At 32.0% G+C, this 15,073-nt stretch overlaps 1 protein-coding gene across 1 annotated transcript in view; it reads right to left on the reverse strand.

Moving 5' to 3' along the window:
- Window positions 1-15,073, reverse strand: part of LOC144452364 (tolloid-like protein 1) — a 115,036-nt gene that overhangs the window by 24,141 nt on the left and 75,822 nt on the right. Inside the window, exon 13 of the mRNA XM_078143457.1 lies at window positions 9,129-9,309. Within this exon, the coding sequence (XP_077999583.1) occupies window positions 9,129-9,309 (181 nt within the window). The remainder of the gene's footprint in view (window positions 1-9,128; window positions 9,310-15,073) is intronic.

The raw sequence follows: 15,073 nt of genomic DNA on the forward strand, positions 1-15,073 counted from the left end.
GACAGACAGACAGACACAGACTTTCACCCACTAATACATCTCTTCCTTATGGAAGAAACCAGATTTAAACTGAATGCCCTTCCATAAGGGTATCGTCTTGCTATCATAAATATAATTCAAAGTCCCTGTTCAATCCACACATTGCGCCCTCACTGTGCAATGAATATACAGAGGTCAATGTAACGGTCATCAGTGTTACTACAATTTTGTGAAGTAATACAAGTAGGCTAGATCATGAACAACTGTGTTGAAGATCAACAATTTCTTTCTGTAAGCTTATAGATTCATAATATTGTTATAAATCATACTTTATTACACCTGATGAATGTGTTCAATGAAAGTGCTCACACCAAACAGCAGTAGCTTGATATTGGGAGAAATTGCAAAACAACAAGGTAAAATTAGAAAGTTCGACATTAATATCATACTTCCTAAATTTCTAATCGAAAATCTAAGAGATTTAAATTGAATGCCTCCTGTAAGGGAATCACCAATTATGCAAATTACCCATTAAAATAATATTCAAACAAGCAACCTATCGGTCAGAATAGCTCCGCTGTTTGTTTTTTTTTATTTAATTTTTTATTTTGGTGACATGTAGAAGTGGTTCAGTTCTTCAGCTCTTCACTATGCAGTTTTGTTTTAGCGATGTAATAAAGTGGTTAGTGGTTTCATATGATGTCTCACTATAAAACACATTTTACACAGAAAGTTGGTAATGTATTGTAATTTTATACCAGTCACCATTTTATAACAAAAATCTACTGTTATGAAAAATTGCACAAAATCTCAGAAAAAAAATGACTGGGAAATGCACACAAGAAAAAGAAAAAAAGAGGATTTTGAGGTTGGCTATAAATAATTCCAGTGTCTTACAGCTGTAACCCTGGAAAATTTTAATGATGAATGAAATAAACTACGGATCTAAAATAATTTTGAGGCAATTTGAATTTCAATTTTCTAACAAATTTACCAAGTCAACAACATTCAACTTGTACTAATTGTAGTAGATATATATAGGGAAGTAATGTATTAATCGCCATCTTAGTTTCCGTATGGTGACAATCCCAAGTACCCGGAAGAGAGTCATTCTCAGCCATACGTTACAGTCGTAACACTCGTTCATGTTCGGTTACCTTTCACAAAGAAAACACAACGAAATGGTTGAAGTGATCTTTTTTTTTAATTTCTTTTCATCACTACAACAAAATCTGCGTGATCAAAAGTGTTGTAAACTAAACCAGAAAGAATTATCGGACTGGCTAAACTTCCCGATGAACTGGAGTAAGGTCCAAGTCCAAGTAAGCCTCGATAGTACAATAGTGCGTGAGAAAATCGTCTCAAACTAGCGATACAACTTTCAAAATATAACTTGACATGTCTTCATTTGTTAGAGTTATACAATTCAAGATGGGTTTTCACTCGAAAACAACAATTCTGTGATTAATGACACTCTGAACGCAGCGATTTCTCGGACGATGTTACCACTGTAACGTATGGCTGACAACGACTTGCTTCCGGGTTAGTCCCTCGTGCATCCGGGTACCTGGGATTGTCGCCATACGGAAACTAAGAAAGATGGCGATTAATACATACATCGTCTGATATTTTAATTTACAGAGTTTCTTGTGACCGGTGCCTGTCAGCAGACTCGGCCATTTTTTTCATTATTCCATTGTATTTAAACCTTGTACTTGACATTTCGCAATATTTATAATTCTCAACAAAATACCTCAACATGCCTCACTTCGCTCGTACTCAAAGCAGCCCCGGTAGGATCACTGATGACATGACGAGAGAGAACCTTTTCGGATTTACATGTAAAACGGGGAAAGATACGCAAACATAATGCAAAGTCTGAAGCCAAATTAAAGTTGTAATTATTTTAATTATTTTTACTTGCCAAATATTTGCATTTTGGAAATGGCAAGACATGTTCATGACGTTTAACTTTACATGTGAACAGTCGGCCAATAAACAAAGTTTGGTCGATTCAATTCACAGTTGGCAGTGAGACTGCTCTTGCATAACTTCAATTGCATGCCTAGGCATGCTTTACTTACGCAAGTTGTCTTAATTCTGGTTCACTGTCACTCCAAATTGCACGACAATATAGAATTAATCACAAGTTACATGTTATCTGAAAACATCACACTTTTATAGTGGGTCTGAAGTGTGATTTTAGTGAGTACCAAGAACGTCCTGTGTTGTTACGTGCTGACTTGAAATTAACAAATCTAAATAAGCTATCCTCTGTGCATCAACACACCAGATATCAAAAGCAATCTGATAAGAAGTTTTCAAGGAGATGATGAAAATGTCATTTTTTGAAAAAAAAATCAATACAAGCGACCTATCGGTCAGAATAGCTCCGCTGTTTTTTTTTAAATTTTATTTTTTATTTTGGTGACATGTAGAAGTGGTTCAGTTCTTCAGCTCTTTACTGTGCAGTTTTGTTTTAGCGATGCAATAAAGTGGTTAGTGGTTTCATATGATGTCTCACTATAAAACACATTTTACACAGAAGTTGGTAATGTATTGTACTTTTATACCATAGTCACCATTTTATAACAAAAATCTACTGCTATGAAAAATTGCACAAAATCTCAGAAAAAAAATGACTGGGAAATGCACACAAGAAAAAGAAAAAAAGAGGATTTTGAGGTTGGCTATAAATAATTCCAGTGTCTTACAGCTTTAACCCTGGAAAATTTTAATGATGAATGAAATAAACTTAGAGGCTCCTTCTACCCTCAGTCTAGTTCAAGCTGCGTTTGGAGAACATTGCTAAATTTGTCTCTGCCTACCGAGTCAATCCCACCCACCATCCCCATCACCACCTTCGTTTACTTGTTCTAAATCAGGCAGTTCCTAGGGATCTAAAATAATTTTGAGGCAATTTGAATTTCAATTTTCTAACAAATTTACCAAGTCAACAACATTCAACTTGTACTAGTTGTAGTAGATATATATATAGGGAAGAAATGTATTAATCGCCATCTTAGTTTCCGTACGGCGACAATCCCCAAGTACCCGAAAGAGAGTCATTCTCAGCCAACAGGGTTCGACACTGGAGTAAAAAAGTCACTATCCCACAGGACTAGTAAAATTGATAACGTAGTAGTCCTGCAAAAAATTTGGTGGTCCTATCTTTAAGTGCTTTCGCTTGTTCACTTAGGCTCTTCATCTCTCTTAGTTTTTGCTCTACTTCTAATTCACTTTTCCAAACCCCATATTTATTTCAAACCGTGTGTTGTAATTGAACTGTCTATTTCTTTGTAGTTGTTTGTGCATCATCAACTCATTACTGTAATTTTATTCTCTTTTTTATGTTTTGGAGCTTCTTCTCTTTTTTTGTTGCTTTCTGTGAGTAGTTTGTCTTAATTGGGGGGGGGGGGGAGTAATAAGATATTATGTGGTCTTATTTCTAGCTTAAATGCTACATAACATTTCTGGTACACATTGATCTAACTATTGCATGTTTAAAAGACAAAAAATTACCTTCCCATGGAGCAAGTCTTTATAGTGTTGTCCTTAGTGCATATTAGAATGTATTTACAACATAAAAATAAATAAATTTGAAGGTTACCAGCAGTTACAGCAAAATTTTGTTACTAATTACATGTACAAGTCACTTCGTCTATTTTCGTGTCTATGTACTTCCGGGTTGACATAAACGTTAAACGTGATACAGTCGGCCCTATAATTACTAAGACATGACAAAACCGTTCGCAAAATAAAGTTCAGGATTTTAATTTTTCAAACTGAATATCAATATCCACTACACATTCAATAACTGGTTTCGCATATTTAGAAATGTGCCCCAAAACATGAACACGGAACACGGAACACGGAACACGGAATCGTGTCAGTGTTACTAACTAAGTGAGCAGTTTCATTGTAGGCTGTAAGTTGTACAGGTAAAAAAAACCGATCATCACATCATGTAGGAAGTACAAAAACATAGAACACGTTGTTTTCTTGCTGAATAAACTCACTGAAATAACAACACGGTCAAATTGCGTCTTCGATTTTGACAGCCACCATTGTTATGATTGAGCTTCACTTAGTTCCGTTGAACGTGGCCGGGCGAACGCTGACATCCAATTTGTACAGCGTTTTTACAAAGGGAGCTCGTCAATAACCTACCGAATAATTAACTCAGAAACGTAGTTTAAACACTAACTGATCTAAAAATTACAGTTCAGAAAGACTACGCATCCGTACATAAATACGAATTCATGCGACAAAGTTTTCAACTTTACTATTTACTTGCTACAGTGTAGAGGCCAGCCTTACCCTTATTATACACATATCATCGTACAACTAATTTTATTGGCTATAATATTAGCTACATTTGAAATGTCTCACTTGATTGGCTCATCCTTCGCTATTCCCGTTTTCAAGAGACACCCTGCCAGAATAAAGTGCCACGTAGTACAGCAATGGCGCGAGATCGCCTGTTGGGCGACTTTCCCACCGGGTGTGCTTTTCGAAAACTACACAACACATGCTTTTATGACACGGAATCATAGAAAATCTACCTCGTTTCCAAACTAATCGTAATTTTATCGCGAATAGACAACCGGAGTTGGTCAAAATAGCAAATTAAAAATCAAATGAATTTTACTATGACCGTGAATTCATCATATAGCCGGTGGTTTGAATTCTGAGCTCCCTAATATACCTATCGAAAAGTCACTATCCCGTCCGACTACCTGCAATGGGCATTTTAGTAACCTTTACTGGTCCTTACAGAAAGTTACTAGACTCGCGGGATAGCGGACCAGCGTGTATGTCGAACCCTTGCCATACGTTACAGCATAGACCCTCCTGGTTACAGTGGTGTAACACTCGTTCATGTTCGATTACCTTTCATAAAGAAAACACAACGAAATGGTTGAAGTGATCTTTTTTTTTAAATTTCTTTTCATCACAACAACAAAATCTGCACGATCAAAAGTGTTGTAAACTAAACCAGAAAGAATTATCGGACTGGCTAAACTTCCCGATGAACTGGAGTAAGGTCCAAGTCCAAGTAAGCCCCGATAGTACGTGAGAAAATCGTCTCAAACTAGCGATACAACTTTCAAAATATAACTTGACATGTTAGAGTTATACAATTCAAGAAGGGTTTTCACTCGAAAACAACAATTCTGTGAATAATGACACTCTGAACGCAGCGATTTCTCGGACGATGTTACCACTGTACTGTAACGTATGGCTGACAACAACTTGCTTCTGGGTTAGTCCCTCGTGCATCCGGGTACTTGGGATTGTCGTGCATTACCACATCGGCAATTTTGACGCTGTAATTTTGCCACCAATATTGATCGTACAAAAACAAAATTCCATAAATGAACCACAAAGTACTTTCCCTTTCAAAATGTGGTAATTTTAGAAAGAGTATTATCGTTTTTATTGACGACTGACTCTGTCAAAAATCGTTCGATACACTTCAGTTCAGGCATGGAAGACTTCTCACAATGATAATGAGGTGCATATACTGGAATGAACCATTCTGTAGGAGGGGTGGAGAATTGGATTTGAAGTTTACAACCCTTTTTCGAACAAATATTTGTCATTCGGGCGCACAATGCATAGAATTAAGACTATAGTACATATTACATTGCTTGTTTGACGTCAATAGTGTCTTTTGAAAAGTTGCACTTTACCTAAAGTCTCGCGGACTGATTTCCAATATGGCGTCGGTCATAATACTCATTAACATATTCATTTTTTTTTCAAATTTCAAAAAAAAAATTATAAAAAATAGAAGAGAAGACGCGCTGACTTGAAATTAACAAATCTAAGTAAGCTACCCCCTGTGCATCAACACACCAGATATCAAAGCAATCTGACTTGAAGTTTATGAGGAGTTGATGAAAATGTCGTTTTTGGAAAAAAAATCATAAAAAATTGAAAATGGCACAGATCAACTTGGCATGAACAAATCTGAATAGCCTCCCCCCAGGGAACATGCACACCAAATATCGAAGAATTCCGACTGTCACTTTCGGAGTAGATAGTGAAAATATAAAAGTTTGACGGACACCTATGATTCACTCTACTCTCTATACCTCAATACCCACCTATACCTAAAGCTACGCTTTCAGCTTTCGCTGACAGTGGAGCTAAAAAATTGAAAATGGCACAGATCAACTTGGCATGAACAAATCTGAATAGCCTCCCCCAAGGGAACATGCACACCAAATATCGAAGAATTCTGACTGTCACTTTCGGAGAAGATGATGAAATATAAAAGTTTGACATACACCAATGATTCCACCTATACTCTATACCTTAATACAACCTATACCTAAAGCTACTCTTTCAGCTTTCGCTGACAGCGGAGCTAAAAATATGGTAATGAACGTTTTTTGACAAAGCCTAAGTACTAACAATAATTAATTACGCAAAGTGTTCCCTAAATCTTTAGGTGAAATTGATAGTTTTTATAATACAAATTATGCACTCTGTTACATTTAACGTATGTACTAAATTGTATGGAAATTGAAGTATGCAGTCTAAAGATATTGCATAACTACCAAAACTCATTAATTAAGCAAATTATTTATTAACAGTGTAAGGTACATCAGCAAACATTATATAATACATCAACAAATTGTATAGGCCACATATGATTTGTTATTGTATGTACTGAATGGTATTGAAATTGAAGTACGCAGTCTTCAGATATAGCCTAATTACCGAAACTCATTAATTATGCAAATTATTCATTAACACCATAAGGGACACACACACACACAGACATTTCTGCCCCAATAGTATCTTCTTCCTTACGGAAGGAAAATATGACATTTTTGGTCCAATTTACCAAATATTTACCATGAATTTCACTCTAAGTATCCATATTTATTGTAAGGATACAAATATAAATACAAATATATTAAAATATCTACCAAGATCTTAAAAGAGCTACAGATTCTTGTCGAAAATGTCAATTTTGGGTGAAAAAATTACAGTTTTGGTCAAATTTCTTACATATGTGCAAACATTTTTTGGAGTACATTTTAAGTTTGGTATTAGCATACTATGCACAAATGATATCTGCAAAGATCGTGTAGTAACCAAGACCTCCTACAACAAACTCCTATTTCTAGAAGGTTTTTCAGGGGTCAGCCCACGGACTACTATCTAAATTGTTCTTGGGGAACATAAAATGTGTATGATACGCACAGTCTTTCGGCAACGCCTTCGATATTTCTACTGTAAATCAGTCTCATAATCTGGTTCAATCTTTGCTACTGTCAGTGTTTGATTGGCTAACAACCTTTATAAAAATTGTCAGTGTTTGATTGGCTAACAACCTTTATAAAAATTGTCAGTGTTTGATTGGCTATCAACTTTTGACAAAATTGTCAGTGTTTGATTGGCTAACAGCTTTTGACAAAATTGTCAGTGTTTGATTGGCTAACAACCTTTATAAAAATTGTCAGTGTTTGATTGGCTAACAACCTTGGACAAAAATTGTCAGTGTTTGATTGGCTATCAACTTTTGACAAAAATTGTCAGTGTTTGATTGGCTAACAGCCTCAGACAAAAATTATCCGCGTTTGATTGGCTAACAACCTTGAACAAAAATTATCAGTGTTTGATTGGCTAACAGCTTTTGACAAAATTGTCAGTGTTTGATTGGCTAACAGCCTCAGACAAAAATTATCCGTGTTTGATTAGCTAACAACCTTGGACAAAAATTGTCAGTGTTTGATTGGCTAACAGCTTTTGACAAAATTGTCAGTGTTTGATTGGCTAACAGCCTTAGACAAAAATTGTCAGTGTTTGATTGGCTAACAGCTTTTGACAAAATTGTCAGTGTTTGATTGGCTAACAGCCTTAGACAAAAATTGTCAGTGTTTGATTGGCTAACAACCTTGGTCAAAAATTGACTATAATAAATTGATAACAGCTTCTTGTAGTACATCCCTTATGGTGCTGACGAGATGTCAGTAAAAAATTTGGATTCGTTTCCAAAAAAATGTAAGTAGAAATTTTCACTTGATGCAAATGTTTAGTTATTTACATGATAAAAGTGTAGTTATTATAAATCAAAATTACATGAAGTCTATTCAATGATCACTAAAAATACTCGAAAATCAAGCATCTGGAATATCTTTAATTGTGCATTATGGGTTGTGTGGTGCATTATGGGTAGTGTGGTCATAAACAGCAAACAATCAAACACTGGTAGTGGTAAATATGAAATATTGTGTCACATCATTTTTATAACCACACACAATACTTTGAAATTAGTCTAAGGATCCAGCTCTATCCTTGTATGAAGGTTCTCCTTGTCAATAAGGGTGACACAATTTTTTTTTCTGTTTCTCATTACCTGACTGTCCCAACTTTTCAGCTCTGACGAGAAAATCAAATTTTATTTTCACCCACCTCTAATATTTGCAGAACAGTATCCTTTCTGGAAAGAACGAACAAGTGTCTGGACTGTTGATGTCATCTACAGTCATGTGACGCAGTGACGTTTATTCATGAACAGAGTATTTTACGATGGAAGTTAGTCAAAGGGGGGGGGGGGGGGGTTGTGAAGCTACCTTCCCCCTCCCCCTGTACTTAATAAAAAAAAAGAGAGGAGGAAAAGGAGAGGCAGAGATTACATGAACAAAATGATTTTGACACACTGCCCGACCGACCAACCCATAATTCTCGCTACCTGCAATACAATTCTACACATCACTGTGGAGTCAAATGGAATGAAGTCGTGCGACAATGCGTTCTAATGTCGACAACTACACTTCCGGTCGGCTATGCTAATACACAGGAATGTTTCTTTCCCATTTTCAGTTGTAGACATCTCTTGTAATTTTGCTCTGGAAAGATACTGTACATATTTAAATTGCCCACCTCCACAATTATATGAGCTTAAAACATGCGTTTATCTTATTTGTTACAAATTAAACTGTTTGGAAGAAACATTCATGTGTATTGACATAGACGACCAGAAGTGTAGGTGTCCACAAATACAAGCGCGGTCACAAGACTGCATTCCATTTGACTCCTTAGCGATGCATAGAATTGTATTGCAGATAGTGAGAATTGCTTATGAGAAACAAAAAATAGAGTCATCCTAACCCAATGTACAGACTTACCCATAAAGAAAGTAGCAAAGAATCCACTCTTAGACACTGTGTTATCTGATCTGAATTCAACTCTCATACTGTTGTGATGTGATGTAATTGTCTCTGGTAACTGATCACCACAAAACTTGCCATGTAAAGGAGAGTCCTTAGCTATCCCACTCCGTATCTCGACATAGTCATATTTACATACCTGTATAAACAATAAACATTTACTTCATAAACATAAATAAAAACAACAACAAAATAAATAAACTGAAGGCCCCCCCCCCCCCCCCCCCCCCCGACAGTACAGGCCTTTCACATTGATAGGTATTCTAACAATTTGAAACAAACTTAAGAGTTGAAACATAACATTGTACTAAATAAATAAATACATTTATTTTCTATTTAATCATACATGTACATCTTTGTTATGGCTATTCTGAATCCTTATACTATATTTTTACAAAGCTCCTTATGTCAATCATATTTCTTACAAAGCTCCTTATGTCACTGATATCATGACAATCATATTTCTTACAAAGCTCCTTATGTCAATCATATTTCTTACAAAGCTCCTTATGTCACTGATATCATGACAATCATATTTCTTACAAAGCTCCTTATGTCAATCATATTTCTTACAAAGCTCCTTATGTCACTGATATCATGACAATCATATTTCTTACAAAGCTCCTTATGTCAATCATATTTCTTACAAAGCTCCTTATGTCACTGATATCATGACAATCATATTTCTTACAAAGCTCCTTATGTCAATCATATTTCTTACAAAGCTCCTTATGTCACTGATATCATGACAATCATATTTCTTACAAAGCTCCTTATGTCAATCATATTTCTTACAAAGCTCCTTATGTCACTGATATCATAATATCATATTTCTTACAAAGATCCTTATGTCAATCACATTTCTTACAAAGCTCCTTGTCAGTCATATTTTTATAAAACTCCTTATGTCACTCATATTTCTTAAAAAACTCCTTATGTCACTCATATTTTTATATGTCACTCATATTTCTGACAGGACTTCTTTATAACACTTGTCACAAGTACAACTAGTAACACTGAAGTAAAGCACTTTCTATGTGCTACACTTATGTATAGCATTCATATCAAGTGCACAAATATACTGTTTCAATTGGTTTATTTACAAGCCTAGCATGTGGCCTTTCTAATGTGCTCAATTAGCAAATGAAACAATATACTTTTACACTTGATATGGAAACTATAAACAATTGAAAGGGCCCCCTGTGCCTTCATTTTTCTAACAAGGGTGAACAAATACAAATATCTAGTAGTGAATAATGACACTAATTTATAATTAACAAAAGTAAAAAAAAAAAAAAATGTTTGTTCCCAATAATATGACTTCATGAATTAAGGTAGGTAGGTCAAAATATTATTTCATTTTTTTTCTTATAGAAATTGCTTCAAACAAAAGACAGGATACTCGTTAGTCACAATATTTCTGTGATAGTTTGATGAGGTGTAAAAGATAAAAACGAAGACAATTATATGTGAAGTAGAAGAACACAATATGGAGACTGTACTTTATAAATTATATATGAAGTAGATAAACACAGTATGGACACTGTACTTTATAAATTATATATGAAGTAGATAAACACAATATGGAGACTGTACTTTATAAATTATATATGAAGTAGATAAACACAATATGGAGACTGTACTTTATAAATTATATGTGAAGTAGAAGAACACAATATGGAGACTGTACTTTATAAATTATATATGAAGTAGATAAACACAGTATGGAGACTGTACTTTATAAATTATATGTGAAGTAGATAAACACAATATGTAGACTGTACTTTATAAATTATATATGAAGTAGATAAACACAGTATGGAGACTGTACTTTATAAATTATATGTGAAGTAGATAAACACAGTATGGAGACTGTACTTTATAAATTATATATGAAGTAGATAAACACAATATGGAGACTGTACTTTATAAATTATATGTAAAGTAGATAAACACAGTATGGAGACTGTACTTTATAAATTATATATGAAGTAGATAAACACAATATGGAGACTGTACTTTATAAATTATATATGAAGTAGATAAACACAGTATGGAGACTGTACTTTATAAATTATATGTAAAGTAGATAAACATAATATGGAGACTGTACTTTATAAATTATATGTGAAGTAGATAAACACAATATGGAGACTGTACTTTATAAATTATATATGAAGTAGATAAACACAATATGGAGACTGTACTTTATAAATTATATGTGAAGTAGTTAAACACAGTATGGAGACTGTACTTTATAAATTATATATGAAGTAGATAAACACAGTATGGAGACTGTACTTTATAAATTATATATGAAGTAGATAAACACATTATGGAGACTGTACTTTATAAATTATATGTAAAGTAGATAAACATAATATGGAGACTGTACTTTATAAATTATATATGAAGTAGATAAACACAATATGGAGACTGTACTTTATAAATTATATATGAAGTAGATAAACACAGTATGGAGACTGTACTTTATAAATTATATATGAAGTAGATAAACACAATATGGAGACTGTACTTTATAAATTATATATGAAGTAGATAAACACAATATGGAGACTGTACTTTATAAATTATATATGAAGTAGATAAACACAGTATGGAGAATGTACTTTATAAATTATATATGAAGTAGATAAACACAATATGGACACTGTACTTTATAAATTATATGTGAAGTGATAAACACAATATGTAGACTGTACTTTATAAATTATATATGAAGTGATAAACACAATATGGAGACTGTACTTTATAAATTATATGTGAAGTAGTTAAACACAGTATGGAGACTGTACTTTATAAATTATATATGAAGTAGATAAACACAGTATGGAGACTGTACTTTATAAATTATATATGAAGTAGATAAACACAGTATGGAGACTGTACTTTATAAATTATATATGAAGTAGATAAACACATTATGGAGACTGTACTTTATAAATTATATATGAAGTAGATAAACAAAATATGGAGACTGTACTTTATAAATTATATATGAAGTAGATAAACACAATATGTAGACTGTACTTTATAAATTATATATGAAGTAGATAAACATAATATGGAGACTGTACTTTATAAATTATATATGAAGTAGATAAACACAGTATGGAGACTGTACTTTATAAATTATATATGAAGTAGATAAACACAGTATGGAGACTGTACTTTATAAATTATATATGAAGTAGATAAACAAAATATGGAGACTGTACTTTATAAATTATATATGAAGTAGATAAACATAATATGGAGACTGTACTTTATAAATTATATATGAAGTAGATAAACACAATATGGAGACTGTACTTTATAAATTATATATGAAGTAGATAAACACAATATGGAGACTGTACTTTATAAATTATATGTTAAGTAGATAAACACAGTATGGAGACTGTACTTTATAAATTATATATGAAGTAGATAAACACATTATGGAGACTGTACTTTATAAATTATATATGAAGTAGATAAACAAACTATGGAGACTGTACTTTATAAATTATATATGAAGTAGATAAACACAATATGGAGACTGTACTTTATAAATTATATATGAAGTAGATAAACACAATATGGAGACTGTACTTTATAAATTATATATGAAGTAAATAAACACAGTATGGAGACTGTACTTTATAAATTATATATGAAGTAGATAAACATAATATGGAGACTGTACTTTATAAATTATATATGAAGTAGATAAACACAGTATGGAGACTGTACTTTATAAATTATATATGAAGTAGATAAACACAGTATGGAGACTGTACTTTATAAATTATATATGAAGTAGATAAACAAAATATGGAGACTGTACTTTATAAATTATATATGAAGTAGATAAACATAATATGGAGACTGTACTTTATAAATTATATATGAAGTAGATAAACACAATATGGAGACTGTACTTTATAAATTATATATGAAGTAGATAAACACAATATGGAGACTGTACTTTATAAATTATATGTTAAGTAGATAAACACAGTATGGAGACTGTACTTTATAAATTATATATGAAGTAGATAAACACATTATGGAGACTGTACTTTATAAATTATATATGAAGTAGATAAACAAAATATGGAGACTGTACTTTATAAATTATATATGAAGTAGATAAACATAATATGGAGACTGTACTTTATAAATTATATATGAAGTAGATAAACACAATATGGAGACTGTACTTTATAAATTATATATGAAGTAGATAAACACAATATGTAGACTGTACTTTATAAATTATATGTGAAGTAGATAAACACAATATGGAGACTGTACTTTATAAATTATATATGAAGTAGATAAACACAATATGGAGACTGTACTTTATAAATTATATATGAAGTAAATAAACACAGTATGGAGACTGTACTTTATAAATTATATATGAAGTAGATAAACATAATATGGAGACTGTACTTTATAAATTATATATGAAGTAGATAAACACAGTATGGAGACTGTACTTTATAAATTATATATGAAGTAGATAAACACAGTATGGAGACTGTACTTTATAAATTATATATGAAGTAGATAAACAAAATATGGAGACTGTACTTTATAAATTATATATGAAGTAGATAAACATAATATGGAGACTGTACTTTATAAATTATATATGAAGTAGATAAACACAATATGGAGACTGTACTTTATAAATTATATATGAAGTAGATAAACACAATATGGAGACTGTACTTTATAAATTATATATGAAGTAGATAAACAAAATATGGAGACTGTACTTTATAAATTATATATGAAGTAGATAAACATAATATGGAGACTGTACTTTATAAATTATATATGAAGTAGATAAACACAATATGGAGACTGTACTTTATAAATTATATATGAAGTAGATAAACACAATATGGAGACTGTACTTTATAAATTATATGTTAAGTAGATAAACACAGTATGGAGACTGTACTTTATAAATTATATATGAAGTAGATAAACACAGTATGGAGACTGTACTTTATAAATTATATATGAAGTAGATAAACACATTATGGAGACTGTACTTTATAAATTATATATGAAGTAGATAAACAAAATATGGAGACTGTACTTTATAAATTATATATGAAGTAGATAAACACAATATGTAGACTGTACTTTATAAATTATATATGAAGTAGATAAACACAATATGGAGAGTGTACTTTATAAATTATATATGAAGTAGATAAACACAGTATGGAGACTGTACTTTATAAATTATATATGAAGTAGATAAACACAATATGGAGACTGTACTTTATAAATTATATATGAAGTAGATAAACACAATATGTAGACTGTACTTTATAAATTATATATGAAGTAGATAAACACAATATGTAGACTGTACTTTATAAATTATATATGAAGTAGATAAACACAATATGGAGAGTGTACTTTATAAATTATATATGAAGTAGATAAACACAGTATGGAGACTGTACTTTATAAATTATATATGAAGTAGATAAACACAATATGGAGACTGTACTTTATAAATTATATGTGAAGTAGATAAACACAATACACAGAATGTACTTTATAAATTATATATGAAGTTGTTGAACACAATATGCAGACTGTACTTTATCGATTCAATTCACACTCGTGTCTCTGGAATAGGATTTTTAAAAGAATTCTTCACAAAGATACTTTGCAAAGACAATTTACACAAATTTTCACTAGTTTTTGGATATAAAACTGTTTAGGATTGGTGGCTTAATCTAGGGTTGGTCAGGTTATTGGAGAGACGCAATTGTATGAATACCATTATTCTTAAACATCAACAACAATTTAAACATAAAGCTAAATTGCATCATAAACACAACAAAAATTGGCCATATGGATGAAGA

The sequence above is a fragment of the Glandiceps talaboti genome, chromosome 22 (assembly GCF_964340395.1).
Source record: "Glandiceps talaboti chromosome 22, keGlaTala1.1, whole genome shotgun sequence".
NCBI lineage: Eukaryota > Metazoa > Hemichordata > Enteropneusta > Spengelidae > Glandiceps > Glandiceps talaboti.